Source organism: Platalea leucorodia, assembly GCF_965183815.1.
Source record: "Platalea leucorodia genome assembly, chromosome: 5".
NCBI classification, from domain to species: Eukaryota; Metazoa; Chordata; class Aves; order Pelecaniformes; family Threskiornithidae; genus Platalea; species Platalea leucorodia.
The window spans coordinates 16,789,449-16,810,428 of record NC_138827.1 but is presented as its reverse complement, the minus strand read 5'-3'; the positions used below and the strand labels follow the sequence as shown (position 1 = coordinate 16,810,428).

The following is a 20,980-nucleotide window of genomic DNA, read 5'->3' as shown; positions in this document are numbered from 1 at the left end:
TGCACAAATGCAGAGTGGGGCCCCTAAGCAGCAGTTGATGGAAGAAGCAGGGCACCCCAGGAGAGCAGACCCAGTGCTGCTGTATTTGTGCACTTAGCCAACATAAAAAAGCATTTGGTCTTTACCTGAAAAAGATGTAAATGAGAGAGCATGGGATGAGGGATGGGGGATAGCAGTGAGACAGGCAGTTCTGAGGACCCCTGCGGCTTGTACGCATTTCAGGTTTTCATCTCTTTCTTCTCTGTCTCCACACAGCTTGTGATTAACATCAGTAACCTTCCGTCAGCTCATTCTGTATGTGCATAGTTTATGATGAGGCATGTCTTGAGATTCTAGGTAACAAAACAAAAATGACTGAAGCCCTCTGCCTCACAACTCAACAGCAAGGGGGCTATTTTCAATAGAGATTTGTGAGAGTTGGGGCGGTGGTGTGGGAGCCATTTTAACAATTCCCACCTCCTTATGAGGACATTCGCAGACTTCATGATTTGACCCATGGGGTGCAACTCAGTTGTCATTTTGGGATGTGTCCCCCCTTACTCCAGCATCCCCCTTGGTGTATGCCTGCCTTTGCCCATCCACTCCTCCCGCAGTGCTTCCCTGCACCCTGGCCCTTCTTTCTCCCTCCCATGCTCTGCCTCGTGAGCCTGGATTTTGCTGCTCTATAGGGAGAATAGGTGCCCATGTTGAAATTTTGTCCCAGTCCCTGCTGCTGTCTCCTGCCTTGTCCCAAGTTGTACCATCCTACACCTCATCTGCACTGGTCTTTACTAGGAATCCCCCAAACAGCCTGCCCCTACTGTTTTCACTGATGCCTTTCTCTGACCTCTGGAAAGACAGGGGATTTGCAGCATCTGGACACAGATTGGGGCAGGGAAGGCAATCCTTCCCCGCTGGTGTTGCCAGAGTGAGCACTTTGCTGTTGAAGGTGGTGTTAACATGGTTCTAGATGTTCACAAGTGGGAACTGAATCAGCAGACTCCTGAGTTTTGGTATAGTTTTTGGTGTATGTACCCAGCAGTGAAACCACAGACAGTTCAGCATCCATGGGAGTCATCTGGAGAGTGCAGTGTCTGGCTGGCCAGATGATGCCTGAAAACCCAGCTTGGAGAGAGCGACAGGCCTGTTTCACTGACATTGGTGTGTAACTGCTTGTGGATTTTACCACCCGCTTATCCTGGCTTGATTTATGGGTTCAGCCAGGAATACCTTCTGCCTCAGAAAGTAAAAGGACTTTAATAAATGAAGATGTATGGGAAACAATTAAAACCTAGCATTGCATTAGCAGAGCAAAGATTATTTCTCTCCTTCCTCCATAGGATTTGATCATATTTTGAATTAACCAAGAAAAGTTTTATCTGAAGGGAATAGTGAGACACCTGAAAATAGGCTGATAAAACTGAGATCAAAGCAGGGAATGCAGAAGTCATGTTGCCCTGTGCCCTTGTGTGTGCACACATGCTGGCTCGGTCTGTCCGACCCTTGTGTGGGGCTGCCCCCCTGTAAGCTGTTGTCTGAGGCAGGGGTGAGACCTGCCTGGCAAAACAGGCAGTAGTTGTGCTTGTGTGCCAGGGTTCCTAATTTTGCCATTCTTCCTACCGGCAATCACAGCCTTGGGGAAGCATCAGAAATCAATTGGCCAAAGAGCTGTCTCCCCGTCAAGCCAAAGTGTGAGCTTTATTCCAAACCTGCTATTGCCTGAGCTTTGAGTGTGCAAAGCTGTTGTGAAAACAGCTGCCTGTGCAAGGGCTGAAAGCATGTTTTGGGGAACAAGAGGAAGAAAGCCACTTTTTACCCCTTTTAATGTTTGCCTTCTAACAGAATAGGGAAACATAAGCAGAGTTCCCTCCGGCATAGCAATGCACCTGATACCATCCGCTATTGCAGGGAGGAAACTCATTCTTGCATTATCCTAATGGTGGAAACTGTCTGCCCCGCTTTGATTCACTTTCAGCCCTGTTTCCTCTGGTCCCAAGTCAACATTAATCTTAATTATGTCTCAGCTAACAAGCCTCTAAGAGTTTATTAAACAGGCTTTTGTGTTCCCTAATTGAAAATCTCAGTGCAAAGCGTTTCAGCGCTGCTTCTGACTCTCACACTGCTTTGACAAATTGCTACGAGAGGCTGGCAGAGGGGAGAGGGGACGGGGGCACCGTTCATAACACCGCCGTTTCGCTCACCAGCTGCTGCTGCGTCCAGGAGGGGAGCTGATGCAGAGAGCTGGGAAGCCAGTCTCAAACACAATGGTCCTCTTGGGAGGACAGTGGTATCTGAAATGCCAGTCGTGAAAATGCCTGATGTACACACACAGCTGCATGCAACTGCTAAATGACTCTAAAAAAGAAGGGCAGGACTGCCAGGGACCATGTGTGGGTTGGAGGGCTGTTCATATCATGAAACGTGCCCCAGTCCCCGTAGTTCCTGGCAGGAGCAGTAATGTCCTGCAGGGTGCTGAGGTCTTCCTTCTAGGGAAGGAGATTTCTTCCCGATTGCACTTGTGTTGCCTTTCCTTCAGGTCAGACCCAGTCCTAGAGACACCCACAGGCATTCCCACACCTTCCCCCAGCTCCATCATCTCTCCTGTGACTTTGACATTTTGTTCTTCTATTCTTCTCATCCTTGGATCTATGTACTACAAGAATTTGCAAAGAAGGTTGGTCTGAAAAGGTATCATTTTGGGTCCTAGTTTTGAAGAGGGGCCAGACCTACTCTGCCTCTGCTCCCACTACCCCTGGGTCAGGATTGCGACCATGGTTGCCAGAAAATAGATGTTCCAGCAAGAAGCCTGCCTGCCAACATTTTTGTTGATAATGTTGCAATGCATCATATTTAATGAGCAAATTTCGGAAAGCTTTCAATGCATCAATTTTCAGATAAGACAGCCAAATGACCTTTCCAACAAACAACTGTCTGGGGAATTTGGTTTCGTAACGAATGCCTGTCCCCAGCTGGGGTTAGAGGAGGAAGCACAGTGGAGCTGCAGCCAAGAGCACAAGTAGGGTCTGCTTCCCACCCCCAGGGAGAATCCAGTCCCTGGGTCAGCCCTGTTGGGTTCTGAGGCATCATCTCCCCAGCATGGCCCAGATAAAGCAGTTCAGTGTAAATTTGGCATTTCTTTTCCTGGCCCGGGGCTTTTTTTCTGGGAACGGCTGTGCTCCTCGCAGGTATCCTCCACACCTCCTGCAGACCATCTGCCCCGGTGCCATGCAGCCGTCACCCCACGGAATCCCCTCCTCATCCCAAGAAGACTTTTCTCAGGCTTGAGTTGTGCTTTCAAAAGCTCCACTCACTCTTTCTCCAAAGCCTGTACCCTGCTCTTGGGGAGACACGGGTTTCCCCAGTAGCTTGGCGGTGGATTTCTGAGGAGCCAGGCAAGCTGACAGCATCTCTGAACACATTTCATCAAAACATGTCATGCTTTGACAAAGACTGACAAATTCAGATGAAAATCTGTCCTCCCAGCCAGCCATTCCCAGAAAGCAAGAGACAGAAGTGACACTCCCCAATGCAGTTATTTTTTTTACACATTTCAAATCCAGTCACTAAGCCTGAGGGACTGACTGACATTTTTAATACCTCGACAGACAATTCTTCAAATTAAAACTTCCTGTTCAGCTTTAAATACTCTTTTCTTAGCCAACCCTTTGATTCATTAAAGTATTACAAATGTTAACTCTCCTGCTGCACTACTGAAAACAAACACACACCTGCACATGAAGGTCAAGGAAACCCTTGCCCTGTGCCCATCTGACCTTCACAAGGTTAAAAAATGTATTTGCTTATTGCCATTTCTGTTTAAGCCCCCAGTTACAAATATTCATTGAGATTCATGCGGACCTCTCAATAAACAGATTTTCAACTGCTGGATACCAAAGTGCTTTGCTGAAGTACGTGTGCAAATATAAAACAAGCAATAGCTGGGATAAAGGAGCACCTGTCTTAAGTGTACCACCTTTTATTCCAACAAAAATGGGTATAAGTGAGGGGAAAAGTCACATATTCAGTTTATACAAGTGGCATTTGCAGAACGCAGCAATTCCAAACGGCATCTTCCAGGTGGATATCTCAGAGGGGTCAGGAGTTACCTGGGATTAATGTGCTTCTCCAGTGACTTCTGGCCTCCTGGGCTTCAGTAGGGTCACCATTGACTCCACTGGCATCAGGAGCTCTCTCTGGTTGCTCTCTAAGGGAGTTGATACCCAGGCACGTATCCAATTGTGGCCTGAGGCAGGAGTATATTGAGAGACTGATGGATTTACATCGGAGTAGGAGCAGAGACTTATTTTTACTCCTTCCCTCTTCGAGTTGCAGCTAAACGTAGTCTAACTTCCAAAATCAATATTGCTTATGTGTGCCTTAATGCAAACCTCCCTGGGACTACCACAAGCCTAAGAGACCATGTGTTAAAACCAGATTTCCGTTCCCTGAGGCTTTGTGTGCTGGTGGCCCCAAGGACTGGGTTATCACTGGGATCTAAATGTTTCCTGCAATGCATGGAACAGCCTTGATACCTGCAGCAGCATCCTTAAAAATTGCAGGGCCATGTTGCTAGCATGTGTTAAATGGTGCCTTTCCCCTGGTCCTCCTAACTGCCCATTACCGTCTTCAACCAGAAGGCAAATGTTGCTCATTTTATACTACTGTGGTTTGTTCCCAGAACAGCTTATCCAGCTCCACCAACTTGATTACCTGAAATGTCTTAGTTGGTCACCTCAACATGCACTTTGTTTCCATGTCACATTTATTCCTGCACATTTTTGTATTGTTTGAATAACTCCATCTAAATCCAGCCTTGTTGCTATGAGATGGATGATGCTCTGGGGTTTCTGTGTTCTCTCGCTCTTTCCTGCTGTAATCTTATAACACTTAATCCTCTGTATCTCTTCATCTTCCCCTGAAAAGTCACTAAAGGTTAATGCTTTCTCTGTTTGCTCTCTTACCATCTATATCTTAAGCCTTTAAGCTCTCGATCCATGTTTCTGACCTCGAGCACTGAGTCGTCCCAAACATCAGATGTGTCCTGTTCCCTTAGCCTACTCTCCATTTCCTGGGATGAACCTTCAGACTTGCTGTAGTGTTTTGGTTTTTTCCAACATGGGTAATGGAAAGGCAATATCCCTTAAAAGAAGTGGGTGCTACAGGGGATGTACAGTCCTGTCCTCTGGTGATGTGAGGTTAGGTGATATGAGGTTAGGTGTTGTAAGGCCAACAGATAAGTTTGCATCTGAATTTGACTCGACAGCCCCCGTGCCGCAAATGTACACACAGCACAGCCCTGAACCTGCAGCACAGCAATGGTCTGGGAATTACCATCAGGGACAGGTGTTTCACTATACCTTTTCATATAGTTAGGCTGTCCCTCTGTCAGGCAGTCTAAGATGCAAAATGTGGATCTGGGTTTTATAGTCCTTGTGCAAGTGAAGAGTGTTTGGATGGGAGGTCCGGGTGTGCAACCATCACTGGTCCAGAGCATCTGCCATTGGCTTCCCCGCCTCAAAACTTCAGAGAAAGATTTTGGGCTTCCCCTCCCAGTGCTGCAGGGGCAAGTCCCACCATGTCTTTCTGTGGAGAGTCTGGAGAAAAATATTTTTTCCCTCCCAAGGTCTCAATTAACTTATGCCTCTCCTGGCTTTTCCCAATATAACATTCTCTTGCCTTCTTGAAATTTAAAATAAAAGTGTGTTGCGTTCCTGGCCTGGGAGTTAACTGCATGCCCAGAGAGCACAAACAAAACCAGGGTGAAGATGAAGGGCTCTTAGCAGCACCACGTAGAAGGTCCAAGGCTTCAGGAGTTCAGGTCCATCATCTGAGTTCACCATCCCTCCAGCAGACAGCACCTTTCAGTCTGGGTTTGGCTGTCATGGGTATCTAGCCCCTGAACCTATAGCCACCACAAAATAACAATGAGTGGATCAACAGAAACACATTTACTCCAGTTAATAACATGACACATTGCGCGGGCTCTTCCTACCAGTCTCAGATTGACGCATATGAGTCATGGCCATCACTAACACTTTGGGGCTGCAGCAGCTCCACACAACAGGAGAGATCGTGCATGTCGCACCCTGACTTCTCTGCAAAACTGCTGCTTCAAACAAGCAGAACAAAGACAGGCAGCACACGCCAGAGCAGTGTCATGTCACGAGAAGAAATGCCGTCTCTGAAGAGATGTGATGACAGTAGCTCCCATGGGCAGGGGGAGTTAATTGTGTGGCTTCCAGAATTAATGCGATCATTCTGCTTTCCTGTTTGCACTGCTATTAAGCCTCACACCACAGGCTGCGTTCGCTTTCTGTAGCCACATGTGTGAATCCAGTCCCATATGCCAGGTGATAGACAGAGGTCTGATGGGCCTCACATCTCAGCCTTGCAAATATTTTATTTTCTGGCATGCATGTGCCTGACTACTCCAGACAGGAATCAGTGCAGCAAAGTGTAATTTACATAGAATAAATTCATGTCACCAAATTGTATTTGGGTTTCTCCAACACCTGTAAAATCTTATGTAGGGAAAATGCAATTGCATCGCATATCTGACCTGATGTAGCCGTGACATAAATGAGGAGTTGAGCTGGAATTTACAGACCAAGCCAAGAAATGTGAACAGGGGGGTACTGCATCCCTGAAGAGGACAGGTTTATTGGCAGGGTAACATCAGCCCTGCCTCCTTGACCAGGTTCTGCAATGCCAGTGGCCAGCATGATAGATACCAGCTAAAACCAGCATGGATTTAGTCTCAAATCACTTCATGCAGTTCATTTAGGTGAAATTCACTGCTGTGCAAGAGGCCAGAGTGAAGTTTATTAACCACTTATGTCTCACAATGATGGACCTGGTGCTGGCTGGCTGCACGGGGGTGGATTTCATCCTTTGTGAATCCCTCAAGAAATTTTCCAATAGGATATTAAAACACCTCCGTATTGTTCAGTGAGCAGGAGCCAGCATTGTTAGAGATGCACTTAGCAAAAAGCATTTGCAATTTCCAGAAAGCACGAAAAAAAAGTGTGGAAAATGGAATTGTATGAAAAGCCAATACATGAAGGTGTTTCTCTTCCTTTTTTTCCCCCTTTTCCAACCATCCTCCTTCCCCAGCCCTTAAAAGGTGCAACTTGAAAGCTGAGGCTGATCCTAATATCTAATAAAAATGCTGAAAAATTTCAAAGCACAGCATATCCTGCACGTCAAGATGAAAAAAGTACAATATTCTCAAGATTTTTGATCATGCATCACCAACTCTCCGATTCACTCTGGGACTGGGGAGATCTTAGTTTGAGGAAAATCATGATAAATCATAAAAAGTAACTGAGATGTGTCTGACACATAGCTGAAATGTTTAAATTCAGTCTGGCTGAGACAGAACAGAAGGTGCAGTTGACTGTGGCCAGTGCCTTGGGGTACATATGTGTCACCCAGGCCATGCTGGGCACTGGATGCTGTGGCAGCTCAGCTGGCCCAGCCTGGAGGGTGCTGCTGGTCCAGGGATGGGCTTTAGGTGAGCAGAAAGCCCATATCTCATGGGACACCTCTTAACAGGTACAAGTTATTTTATTTTTAATGTGACAAAACCAGAAAGGAAAGATGCAGGTTCTGCAAAATTTAGTTAAGAATTGCTGTGAATTGATTTCCTGATGTCGCACCGGTTAACCAGGCTTGGGACAGCTCAGCACAGACGCGCACGGCTCACTTGGGCTTAAATCAGCATCAGGAAGAACCTGCTCTGTGGTCAACTGGGCTTAGCCAAATGTGGAGCAGGGGCATGAATTACACTGTGAATGTTCCAGTTTGAACACTATTTTTTGGTCTTTTTGCCAATAAATCAGTGTAGCCTCTTTTGTGTCAAATACATCATTTTAGCTGAGATATTTTGTCCTGTTTGGCTGCACCACAGGTCTGTGTCTTAATAGTGATAAAGAATAAAACTCACTGTTATTGCTAAGTTCTCGTGAGCGTAAGCATCAAGGTGAGGAGTACAGTAGGAGCTCGCAATATACACGCTTTCACTGATACATTTCCAGTCAAACTGAATTTCAGAGGGAAATGAAAGCACAAATTTGTGGCACTTGACAATTTAGCAAGTGTCATTTCCAGTGAGTAACAATCACAGCAAGCTCAAGCAACCTGAAAGAAACTCTTCCCACAGCCCAAGGCTGGGAAAGTACTGCTTTGCTCTGCAGCTTGTGACGTGCTATCACACCTGAAATTCTCTAAGGGCTTTTTTCAAGTAGTTCTTTGCATCAGGACTTACTGTGCACAAGCCACTTTGCACAAAAAGTGGTGCTATATTTAATTTGGTTACAGATGCGAACACAAACAAACTCCTTTTACTCAGCAACTGGCTGAGGCTGCAGCCCCGTAGCTGGGAATAAGAGATTACAGGACACTTCCTGAGGATCCAAAACAGATGCCAGGCAGGGAGAGATGAATTCTGCAATTAACTTCAATAATAGCAGGATTCTATTTAACTCATAAATCACTTTGGAACAATATTTTATCTAGTGCCACAGGGTATTGTTCAGTGTGAAACTAAAAGCATTTGGGGAATTCTATATTGAGTGCCATGGCTCTTTTTGCATTTTAAAGACCTAATACTTGACTTGCAAAGCCATTCTGCCTCTGACAAATGCCACCTAATAATAAAAGCTTTTGGTATTTTCCTTTTCACCAGTTTAGCAAAGAGACAGGCTATGAGTCAGTGCCGTAATTCAGAGGCTGTTGCACCACTGCAGGTTCAGCCTGCAGCACCGCCACAGCTTTTTCAACTTCACACGAGAGAGTCAGTCCCAAAGCACGGTGAGACAACGGCTCCTGCCGCAGGTGAACAAGCCACAGCAAAGCAGGAGGGATGCCTGTGCTGCTGCTGATTTTGGGGGCAGATCACCTAGTTATTATTTACCCTGCCCATCACAGGGTAGTCCTGAGATGCTGTGAATTGACTTTCAGCTATCCAGTTCTCAATGAAGGTAGGGCGTGCTGAGAGGCTAAATTGCTTTGCACAGGAAGAGCAGCGTTGCAGACCATATGAAGTGGGTGAACTGCTTTACCCAGAGCATCAGTAGGGAAGGAGCTTTTTGGATTGGCGGAGTATGTGGTATCTGTCAGCTCTGAACACCCACTGCTTTCTTCCTCAAAGCCCCTAACAAATGACATCGTCAGTAATTAAGCAAATGCAGTTAGCGGTTTTACGGCTGATAAATTGTAACTGCTATTCTTAATGATCAGAGAGACTCAATTAGATTAGGTTAATATACCAAATAAATGCTATTTGCTCCACTTCAGAATCATCCAAGGTGAAACACCCCAGCACGGGGAGTTACTGAGCACAAAATACAGAGACACTGGTAATCGAACATTTGCTAACATGCAAACCATTAGGAGACCTGTCACTAAAAACCTGAAATCCCCAGGACACAATAAATTGAATCATCTCCAATAACAGGCCAGGTCTGATCAGTACAGGCAGTGCTGGCTTTACAACCCAGGCTCCACGAACTTGCTAAATTCAGGCCAGATTCCTACTATCTGCTTGATTTTACTTCATTCTGGTTTCAGGGGTATAGCTAGGGGAACATCTGGGGATTATATTGGGTTGAGTTACAACTTCAAGTATCTTAGCTGTGTAACCTGCACCAGCCATTCCTTCAGCCTTCACAAATGGGAGCAGGTCTGGGGAGGAATCCTTGCCAAAATCCTGAGTGCACCAATACCCTTTCTTAGCCCTGATCTACTTTTCACTTTGGGTCTTCAGAGAACTAATCTTTTCTGTTTCTTAATGAGAGAATTTAATACATTAGCTGCTCAGGTCTATTTTAAGTGTCCCAGCATGGTAGAGAACTAAAGCCACGTCCACTGTTAGAGCTAAGGTTGTGCAAGGAACCTCTATGACTCAACATGGTTGTTGTAGCATCCCACATTAAATGTGCCTGGTAGGTTTTTTCACATTTCCTGCATTACATACTCCTCCCAGCCCTGTATTTCCATTCCCAGGAGAGCAGCAAGGCTCACTCTCTCTCTGCAATGAGAGTCAAGACATGCAGCACCACTGCCAAATGGGCACAGAAAGCATGGCAGGAGAGAGCAAGGAGCTGGCATCCACATGGCCTATTCCAGCAGTTCCTTTTGTATTTTGTTAGATCTTAAAAATAGCAGATGACAAGTCTCGCACACAGCAAGCACCACTGCAGCAGTGTTATGCTGCTGTCAGCTCATTTCTCCACCCTGGGGAGCAACTGCCATTACTGTGTGGTCTGAGGGAGCATTTCCTATGGAGAGGAGCAGATTTCAGGGCCAGAACCTGTGTTTGTTCACAGTTGTGTATTTTCAAAGCTTCTTAGTGAAGTTTGAAAGTCTTGGCATTTTCCTTCCGTCTAGAGCACTTTGAGCTTTTCCCTCCTTGATTTTACCCAGGACTGAAAGCAAAAATGATGGGGGCTCCTGCCCAAGCCACTTCAGAGAAATTCTTATCAATGGGATCCAGGCACCGCAAATAAGAGTGGCAGACCCCCCAAAAGCAGGCAGACACTTTTTAATTCCCTGGACACTAATGCTTGTCTGGACCTGCCATCCAAAATCTACGCAGCAGCATGTGATTTACACTTCTCTGTACAGGTGCCTTTTCAATCAACAGGAGAGTCAGAATTCTGCCTTAAAAGGGATGAAAAGCACAGACAGAAACAGAGGGAAGAATGACCTTGTCAAGTAATTGATTTGCATTCTTCCTTGCTTGGAAACAGGGCAATACGATTCCCTGGGTATGCACAGGCAGCCATGCAGTGCTGGCATTTTGCATTAGCGCAAAACCAAACCCCGTGGCAATTCCTGTTTCCTGCAACAGAAGTTTTGCTCCTTCAATGCTCTTTTGGTGGCAAAGACAGGAGGAGATCCACCACTTGCTCACATTGCAGCATTCAGGTCCCTGAGCCAGCAAAAACGTATGTTCCCTCCACAGCCAAGGGAGGAAGGAATTTCTTTGTAAATTGACTTTAATGCAATTTTCCCTGGAAGAAAGGAGTTGCAAATAGCATTAGGTTGTCATGCCTAATGTATGGCAGCAATTGTTGGGGTGCCCAGATCCTCTGCAGCAGCTTTTGGCTGGAACATGACATGCAGCTGCTGTCAAGAAAACTTCCCCTGATCTGGGAGAGGGAAAGCAAAGCCCCCATCACCACAGCACCCCAGGGGCTCCACCAGCTCATCCTGCCTGTTTGCCAGTCCCTGAGCTGCAGCCAGTGCTGGCAGAGGGGATAAAGCTCTGCCCACAATTTTTCTGTGGCCAAATCCAGCACTGCAAGGACACAAATAACCAGCTCTGAGCTTTCCCTACAAGAAGATAGGTCCTGCCCCATTATAGTCACACAGTGTGTGAACTGTTTTACCAGGCGACTTCTGACTGAAGACCTGGTTAGGCAGAAAGCATATAAAAATATCACAAAATTAGGCAAAGAAAAGGTGCTGAGGAGCCAGGTAGCATGAAACAGCAGATAGAGCACACAGGTTTGCAGTTTCCAGACGCTGTTGCTCGGAACCTTGCCATGAAAGCCAAAACTGCCATGGAACACGAGGGCGCAGGAGGAGAAAAAGGCATCACCAGGCTTTGGCAGGGACAGCCATCGTGCACACCATGGAGCAAGAACAGGGAACCCTGTCTGCCGTGCCCCTGAACTCATGGCGGGGAGGATGGGGGCACCCCGGCCTGTCCTGGGGCACCCTTGGCTGCTCTGTCTGCAGGCACAGCCCAATGGTTTGGGAAATATCGTTCCCAACCTCCTACCCAAGCAGACTAAAGGGCAAGGGCGGGGAAGCAGCCGATGTCTGCGTAGCATGTGCAGGCCAAAGTCTCCGGTCTTTTAGCTATGTATTGCTCCCTGGCTTGTAAGTGGTTTCTGTTTGTTTTAACACTTTCCTGTTCTATCTCCTGCATTTTATCTGCTACTTTAAATCTTTCTTAGTGAATAGGTTCTTAATAGAATCATTAAGTTCCATTCAACTCAGCCAAACGCAACCCATTAGCCCTATTTGTTGCCTGGTTTCCTTATCTGCATTGATGTTATCTGCCTGTTCCTGTTGTAAAATAAAAGTTTCCTTATTGAGAGGAAGAAAGTAGTTTGCCGAAGGCAGAGGTTCCTCTTGTTCTTACCCTGACCGACAGACAGGTGTCTTTCCAGAAAGCAAGGAAGGATGAAACCTCACCAGAAACAGCCTCCTTACCCAAAAAAAGGCTGCAAGATGGGAATGCAGTGTCTGTTGGATACCCCTGCTGCAACAGATTGTAGCATCCCCCTGATAGAGGGAGGTGAGCACCGTAAGCAGAGCAGGCAGGAGGCAGGCAGGCACTGCATGGCAATGCATGTTCGCAATATTAGCGAATCCACTGAGCAGCTGACATGTAAGCACCGAGTGTCAGAGGTGCTGCACACCCACACCGTAGATGTTCTCACACATCCCCAAACATGCTCAGGATGAATTTTACAGGTTTTAGTTTTGTGTGATCATTGCTTTTAAGACTTGGTTACCTGAAGAGAGGTTTCATAAAGGGATGAGGAGGGTAATTAGACTTCCAAAAGTGTCCAGCACATCCTCAAAGCAAACTGCTTAGCGCCTAAACAGGCTTATAGCACAGCCCACCTGAACACAGCATGCCCGACATGGGATCAAAGGAGCAACACTAAACTGCTGCTAGGGAGAAGCATGTTTGCTGTCAGGTCCCATTCTGAATATTTACAGGCAGAAAAAAACATGCAAAGAGCTAGATCTTAGAGGAACTGAACATTTTGAGTGAAAGTTGGCAGAATAGGGATTTTACTAGTCTCACTTGGCTGGGAAAAGCCTGATTCATGCTAACTCACAGCCCTTAAGCTTATGATCAGCCAGAAGAGAACTGTGATTACAGCAGTTACTAAGGGATGGCTTATTACTGTAGGCTGAAATCAAATCAAGGAATCAAGCTATCTTTGAAGAGCACAGTTGAAATACTGAATACAGAGGAAGATTGCAGGTTTAGCAACCCTAGACCTGGCTCAGAGAGCTGCTGTAAAACAGAGAGCAGCAGCAGGACAAGCACATCCTCATTTCAGGACAGCACAAGGACATGGTGAGCAGGAGAAAGCACAGGAGCCAGATTGCTTTAGTGGTTAGCTCAGGGGACAGTGTCAGTCCTCCCAGGTCCTCCTCTCACCTGGCTTTGACTCCTCATTACCACCATAGGGGTGCAAACAAGGCAATTAACTGTGCTTCAGCTTCACTGATAAACCTACAGCAAGATGAAGACCTAATCTTCACCTGCTGCTCTATTTATTGAGCATTAGAAAGTGCTATAAGGGCTCTCTTAAAGAAAATTACTTTTACTTTGAAGCTTACTAGAACAGTCTTAGAGAGTCAATGAACTAGTTGAGAAGTTTAATCAACTTAGATGAGGCTGACAGTACAGAGCAGCAGCATTTGATAAAGCAAGCATACAGGAACAGGATAATTAGAAGAGAAAACAGGGAGCACACAGAGGTTTTAGTTTCCTTGATGCCATTTGGCATCAAAAGCACTAAGCACCAGCCCAGTCACCAGCTCTGCCAGGTATAACAAGCTCTAATAGTACTGAAAGAGCTATTAACCTGAACACTGGTTGTTTGTCACAGCCAGGATTATAAACCCTTTAACAGCTCTTTCAAAAGAGTATTTCTGAGTAGTTATAGCATTATTTAAAGGCAGCAAAAAAAAGGTACTAAAATTCTTTAAGAGCAAAGCTATCTTCTAGGCCAGTGAAGAAATTGCAGGACCAGCAATAGGGTCAGCAAAGGTCCCTGCAACAACACCCTCACACTCTGCACTACTGCAGTTTATCACAGGTAACAGAAACAAAGAAAACACCAATATATTCAGAGTATTGTGAAAAACAAAAAGCTCTTATCTATAATGTTTTTCCCAGCACCTCACTTATTAAACCTATATGAAGCTCACCTCCCCCAGCAAATCCAAAATGGGCTAGTCTTTCCTGCTGCCTTATATAGCCCCTCGGCTTGTTAAGGCAGCCTCAGGTGGGCTCCATGTAATTTACTGTTTCTCCATATAAAGAGGAGTTCAAGCACCACCCCTAAATTCTACTTCAGGAAAGAGGAAGGGAAAGAAGAAGAAGAAGAAAAGTCTATACTGTTTTTAAGCTTCTGAAGAAAAGAGGGTTAGATCTTGTTAGGTATTTCTGTGTTTAAACTCAGAGAAGTGGTGTTTTTAGGCTAAGTCTGTAAGTGCAAGGATTTTTTCCTGTCTTACATATGCAAGGTAAGAACTGAGAAAATGAGCAAAAGTAAGTTATAAAGCAATTATGTAGCTAAGTAAGGACTCTGCAGAAATCCTACAAGTCATAATGTAATGCTTCATTTAGTGCAATCATGTGAGGAAGAGTAGTGAATGAGCACATTTGGAAGTCATAAGATAGATTTAAGCACAGGACTTAATGGGGCAGATAGATCCCCAGTAATTACTGAGCTGTGCTGCCGGATTTCTTATGTGTGGGATTGTGATATTGGAAATTGCAGCTGAAGCATATTTAAAGCAATGTGAAAGCAGGCCTGTCTTGGCTTCTTCATATGGGGATTTTTAGTGGGAACTATTTCTTGTGGCTTTTTCAGGCTTTTCTCAATTAAAAAAACCATGAAACTTGAATGTACAGGAAAAGAAGGTTAAAGGGGTGTTGTGCAGCTATGTGGTGCATTCCTCTGCTCTAAGCTAGAGCTGCCCTTATGGTCCCTGGCAGATCCTAGGATACCATTGAAGGCTTCCTGGGGTGGAGAGCTTGCCTTTCATGCTGCTGCCACTTGTGGAGTCTGATTCTCCTTCTACTGGAAGTGTTTTTTCCTTACATTGAATATAAATCTTGCCCCTCTCCCAGTGGATGTGGGCAGGTCACTTGCTTGCTCTCTTCCATTCATCATCTTTTTTTGGTACAAGGACAGATGCTGTCCCAGCACACTCTCTCATTGTGAGGTGCTTTTCTGGGGCTCTGATGCCAAGGAAATGAAGGAGAGGATGTTAGATGAATTTATCTCCTCCTTATTGCCAAACTTTAGTCTAGTAAATGTAAATCTCATATAGATTTGCAGTCAGAAAACAAAGGGTATGTTGTCTTAAAGTGTTTTAATCTTCCTATGCCAGCCAAAAGAGATTTTTGTGGGGTAGATGCTTCTCATCTGATGTTTTCCATAATCTTTCTGTTGTTATAGAAGGCCCCCGTTATCCATTTACAGCTCCTTGTATATGATCTCAACAGGTTCCTCTGCTTCCCCTATTTCTGGCCCTGCCCCAAGGACAGGGAAGGTTATTTTGGCAAATTGGTTTATTGGTGCCTGGTACCATGGGGGCTTCATCTCCCACAAGGACTCTGGGGTGAGAGGGACATACAGGAGAACTAATGTTCTTAATAAAATGCACCTGCGATTTATGGCAGTTGAGGCAGTTTTGTCATTTCTGTGTAATATTGTTCACTGAAGGATTTGGGAAAAAGATTCTGACAGATCCCTGATGATATTTCAAAGCATGAAATATTAAGTGCCAATTTAGAGAAATAATTGGAAAAATAAATACAAATTAAGTTTTTTTCTTTTTTATTTAGATTTCTGCACTTAAACCCCCCCCACTTTTTTCTCTTCAAAAGATAACTTTAAAAGTTTTATTCAAAGTTTGGTTTCCAAGCCACATGTTGCTGGGAAAAAAGGGATTTAAATTCTGTTCCTATAAGAGAGACCCTGGCAGGCTGCCTGTATGTTGATGAGCAGATCTCAAATATTTGTGCCTTGGATTTAGCTCATTAAACTTCTCTAAACAGGGATGCTTGTTCCAGCCCTTGAAGTTGGAAAAGAAAAAACTGATGGATACGTTCAAAAGGCTGCAGTAGGAATGTCAATTCAACTTGGCAGGTTGAGACTTCAAGTTCTTTGATGCAATAAATGACTAATTTGAATAATGTATGCAACCCAATAAGCTTTTTCATTATTTGAAAGGTTATTCTGCACCTGAAACCAATGTGGCTTTAATGATTTACCTGCTTATGCCACTGGCATATCAGTCATGAGCATTTTGAATGTGTCCTGTTGCTTCAATAACCAGAGTCTCTCTGTGTGTCTAGGTGTTAAGGAGATATGCATATATAGTGATATAGATGGATGGATTTTTGCTTGCTTCCTGGTGGAAAGTAACTTTTCCAAAGTCAGTGTGGATTGAATATGAACATGTTCTGGATGTGTTTTTTTCCAGTGCTGGATTAAGCACTGTCAATAACTCCAGCTAGGCATGACATTTTAAGAGGGCTGGATCATTTTTTTCTTTTTAATTATAGTCAATGCAGCAAACTGCAGATGGGGGTGAGCTGAAGTTGTGGTGATACTGCTCAATATGTGAGGAACGTTAGACAGCTCTGTGACCACATCAGCCCCAGCAAATAATTCCTGCTCTACCACAGGCATCTCATGAGGTCCTCTGCCAGCAGTATCCTGCACCCAGAGTATGACTTTCTGTAGCTACAAAATCTAGGTCTGGGTGGGGAATGATTCAGAAGTAGGGACAGAGGAGAGGGGGAGGGAAAGATTTTGAGCTCTCAAATGTGGTACATGGCTGGGAAAAACAGCCTGGAAATACCTTCACTGAGTCCAGTGCAGTGGAAAGGTTTCTGCTTGTGCATGTGTTTGCGCAGGGCTGGCATCTCCCCATTAGTGCTCTCAGCACTAAGTGGTGTGCTGCAAATAAGCAATGCAGCCATTAGGGCTTTTACCATCATCCTAATGGAAACAGCTGATTAGGAAACTTTTTTAGAAGGAGGGTGGGGAGGAAATGCTTTGCAATGGCCTGGCCTAAGCAGTTGGAATAGCTGACAGCAGATCAGTGGAGGATCTCTATAAAATGCCTTTGGGAGTGCTTTTTAAAGTTTTGCAAGTTTCCCACTTTTCAGGGTTGCAGGCTGTGATGGAAGCAAGAGCAGACAGGATGTTTCAAGGCTTGTAGACCCATTTTCATGGTGCGTTTACTTAGCTGATAGGCTACTTAAAAGTTCCTGTCTTCATGAAGATTGTGAGATCTGAGATGTAGTACTTACTTTACAGCAAGGGGTCATTAACTTTTCTGTCTCCCCATCCTGATACTTGATGATGGCTGTTTACTGGCCTGCAAGGAAAGGAGTTGGTGTCATAGAATCATAGAATGGTTTGAGTTGGAAAGTACTTTAAAGATCATCTGGTTCCAACACTCCTGCTATGGGCAGAGACACCTTTCACTAGACCAGGTTGCTCAAAGCCCCATCCAACCTGGCCATCCAACATTTCCAGGGAGGGGACATCCACAACTTCTGTGGGTGACCTGTTCCAGTGCCTCACCACCCTCATAGTAAAGAACTTCTTCCTTATATCTAATCTAAATCTACTCTCTTTCCATTTGTAGCCATTACCCCTTGTCCTATCACTATGCTCCCTTGTAAAAAGTCCATCTCCAGCTTTCTTGTAGGCCCCCTTCAGGTACTGGAAGACTGCTATAAGGTCTCCCCAGAGCCTTTTCTTCTCCAGGCTGAACAACCCCAACTCTCTCAGCCTGTCCTCGTAGGAGAGGTGTTCCAGCCCACTGATCATCTTTGTGGCCCTCCTCTGGACTTGCTCCAACAGGTCCATGTCCTTATGTTGGGGGCCCCAGAGCTGAACGCAGTACTCCAGGTGAGGCCTCACAAGAGTGAAGTAGAGGGGGAGAATCACCTCCCTCGACATGCTGGTCATGCTTCTTTTGATGGAGCCCAGGATATGGTCAGTCTAGTTTCTGGAGTCCTTTGGTGTTAAAGTAACCAAAATTGCCACCTGAGATGATTATGTGGGTCTGTATGTTCAGTCTAGTGCTTTTAGCCCTATACTGTGAAAAAGTGTATGGAGATAAGATAAACAAAACCAGGATACTCAAGCAAGTGTACTCAAAGCAATATCTTTATTTCAGCTGCTTTTCCAAACAGCTGTGGATAGGTGAGGTACAGCAGTGAAGCAGTTTGCCTAGCAAGAACTTTTCATATATCCTTCATACAAATGGCTTGGGATACAAACAAGAGACTGGGGGAATGGGCAAGGAGGAACTGGGAAAAAACAATGTTTCTTGCTGCTGCATGTACCATTCCGCTGTTATGTCAATGAAGTTTTAGGAAAAAAGAAACCAAATCCCCTAAAATATCCCTGCTTGCAGTAAAACACCTTTTTTTTTCTTCCCCAGTTTCTTCTCCACTTTCCCAAAATGAGGGTGCTACAGGATGGTAGTTTTCAGACATGAGCATGGCCTCAAATTCCGGCTTGGGAATGAACACTCTGAAAGTGGATCCTAAGGCAGGGCCCACCATTTTCCTTAAAATGGGAAATACACATGTTCCCAGCCATGCTGGATGTTCTTGTGTGAGAAGTATTGCTAGCAGTACAGAAGACTAGCAAAGTTATAGCATGTGGTTACAGCTATACTTAAAACTATGTGCCTCTGAAAGTTTTGCCAGATCAATATCCTGTTATTTATCGAATTCTAGCATTATGCTCTCAGAATGTAATATTACATGAAATGGAACAAAAACATATTTTAGGGTAAGTGTACTGTGCAAAATATTGTTCTTAACACTGGCATTTTTGCAGACCTGGTGTAGGTGGTGAGTGTGGGCTCTTATTAGCAATACTGCCCACTGCAAAGATACCCAAGTATTGTTGTAGGAGTAATGACATTCCTTAACTAGCACCGAGATAACCGGTATCTGAAGATGACCCTTGGATATAATTAAAATGTCTTCTCTAAAGCAGAGCAAAGAGGTTAAATTTTTGCTGACAACTTGGCAAACTCTTCGGGGATATTACTGGGGATCTATACAGGGCTGCAGAACTGGGGCCTTCTGTGTACTTCTCCGAGGCACATAAGGGCTGAAGCCTTCTCGGTACTTGTGTAGCTTGCATTGCCTTGAAGTACGGTCACCTCCATCCACACAGGTGTTCTTGGCATGGACATACAACCCTGTCAGCAGGCCAGGAGGCCTGTAATCCTTCCAAGTGGAACTAGACATATGCATTTCTAAGAGAGAAGACAAAGCTTTGAGCCTAAAGCTGATGCATGGCTACTCTACAGCTGGCTTGATTAAATGGCCATTGAAGATGATGTAAACATCAGACTCCTCACTATAGATGGCATTTTCTCGCTCCCGCTTGAACATCCTCACCCAGACCTCCTCTCCTTCCTGCAGGTCCAGCATCAGGCTCTGGCTCTGCATGATGCTCCGATCGCTGGGCTGGGCGTAGAGGATGGCCACCTCTTTCTCATTCTTCATCAAGTGCAGGTAGGTCTCCTTGAAGTTCCAGGTGTGGACATTGAGGCTGAAGTAGTAGATTCCTGCCACATAGCAGAAGAACTTCCCCGAGAACATGTTGAAGTGCTTATAGAGGTTCACAAACTCGGTGTCAAAAGTGACGTGCTGGAAGTAGTCTGAGCTATGAAGGGGTTTTCTCCGACCCACCGAGAAAGCAGCATAGAGCTGCTTGCAGGAATGGCCTTGTGGGCCAGGCTGGCCTTTCTGTCCCTTCCGTCCATTAAAGCCACGTAGCCCTCTTTCTCCTTCCTTCCCAACTGCTCCAGGGTAACCTTTCTCTCCCATTTCACCCTTCTCACCTGCAAGCATAAAGGAAAACCTTGTCAAACACAAGCGTGCAAAGCCCAAGCTGCAGACACATCCTGCTGGAGATGACCAGCAAAGCAGCTGTGCTAAAACACTGTTTTCCCAGCACAGATATCTAGAAGCATTGGTCAGACACCAGCACCCTCCTAATTCTCAGAAGGATGAAAATGCCAGGTGAAAGCTTGGCTCTGCTGAGCTTGTGGTGCCAATGTCCAATAGTGGAACTCCGTGGCCTGACTAGACTGGTTACATGAATCCAGTATTCATGAACCCAGCCCCTTTGTGCAGAGGTTTGGGCAAGAAAAGTTACTGATTTTGCTGAGGTCTGATTTGGGCCTGGGAGAGGTGGTTGGGTTTGTCTGGTCTCCATATCCCCACTCACAGGACTCCTTGGCATGTCTCCTGTATTACATGCTTAATTTTTTTTGCCTGCCTTACTGAGACAAAAAATGTGTAAATGAAAAAGTGAGTGTCTTTCCTAGTTTCTAACTCTACTGTTTAGTAATTCCGTGATAACATTTGCATCTGGTTTTTAGTGTGACCTGACTTGAGCTTCCAGTGATTCTGGTTTTTGATGGATTAGAGCCTTTGCCAACTCCTCTCACTTGCACATGTTTACAGCCTGTACCATGTCACCCCTTGACCTTCTTTTGGGTAAATAAAGTGGATGAGTTTCTTAGTGTAGGGAGGAGCACAGCTTGCAAAATGAGGGTGAGCAAGTAAGACGAAGGATGTTATCACAGTAGTCAGCTTTACCCACCTTTGAGGATGGTGATATCTATAGTGGGCTGGACTTTGGGTACAGAATAGGCAGGGTCACTGCTCATCCTTGTGTATCGCGAGGAGATGATGGAGACGGGCTGCTCTGAAGGCCCGCAGCATCGCACGCATGAGAGGCGCCGTGGTTCCCGTCTCGGCAGACCCTTTTCCAGCATGGCACCGATGTTTGCAGTGGACACTAAGAGCAGGAGAAACACAGCACTCATCTTCAGTGGAGCCAGCTGGACCAAGCAAAGGAACAGAAATGATTAACACGGTGATTCAAATCAGAGCTTCTGATGGGCCATCTGTTAATGTTACCACAAGGTGCATTTCTTCTATTAATTATTAGCTTATCTTGTAGTGGCACCAGGAGACTCCAGGTAGGAAGGGTGCCCCACTGCATACTGTTTACAAGCAATAGAAAAGGTAATCCCTGTCTCTCATTACCTACAGTTGAAATATCTGACAAGAGACACCAGCGAAACAAAAGAAGAAAGAAAGAAAAAAAGAAAAAAAAAAAACCACCCAAAAAACCCCCTTGCTGAGATCAGAAGCTAAGGCTGAGATGCTTAA

The 20,980-nt window shown here is 45.3% G+C and overlaps 1 protein-coding gene across 1 annotated transcript; it reads right to left on the bottom strand.

Moving 5' to 3' along the window:
- Nucleotides 1–19,090: 19,090 nt before the first annotated feature.
- Nucleotides 19,091–20,631, bottom strand: C1QTNF8 (C1q and TNF related 8; the record flags this gene model as incomplete). The annotated part of the gene is made up of 2 exons (XM_082311912.1): nucleotides 19,091–19,638; nucleotides 20,406–20,631. The coding sequence occupies 2 exons, from the start codon at nucleotides 20,629–20,631 to the stop codon at nucleotides 19,091–19,093; spliced, it is 774 nt and encodes a 257-aa protein (XP_082168038.1).
- Between the last annotated feature and the right edge of the window lie 349 nt (nucleotides 20,632–20,980).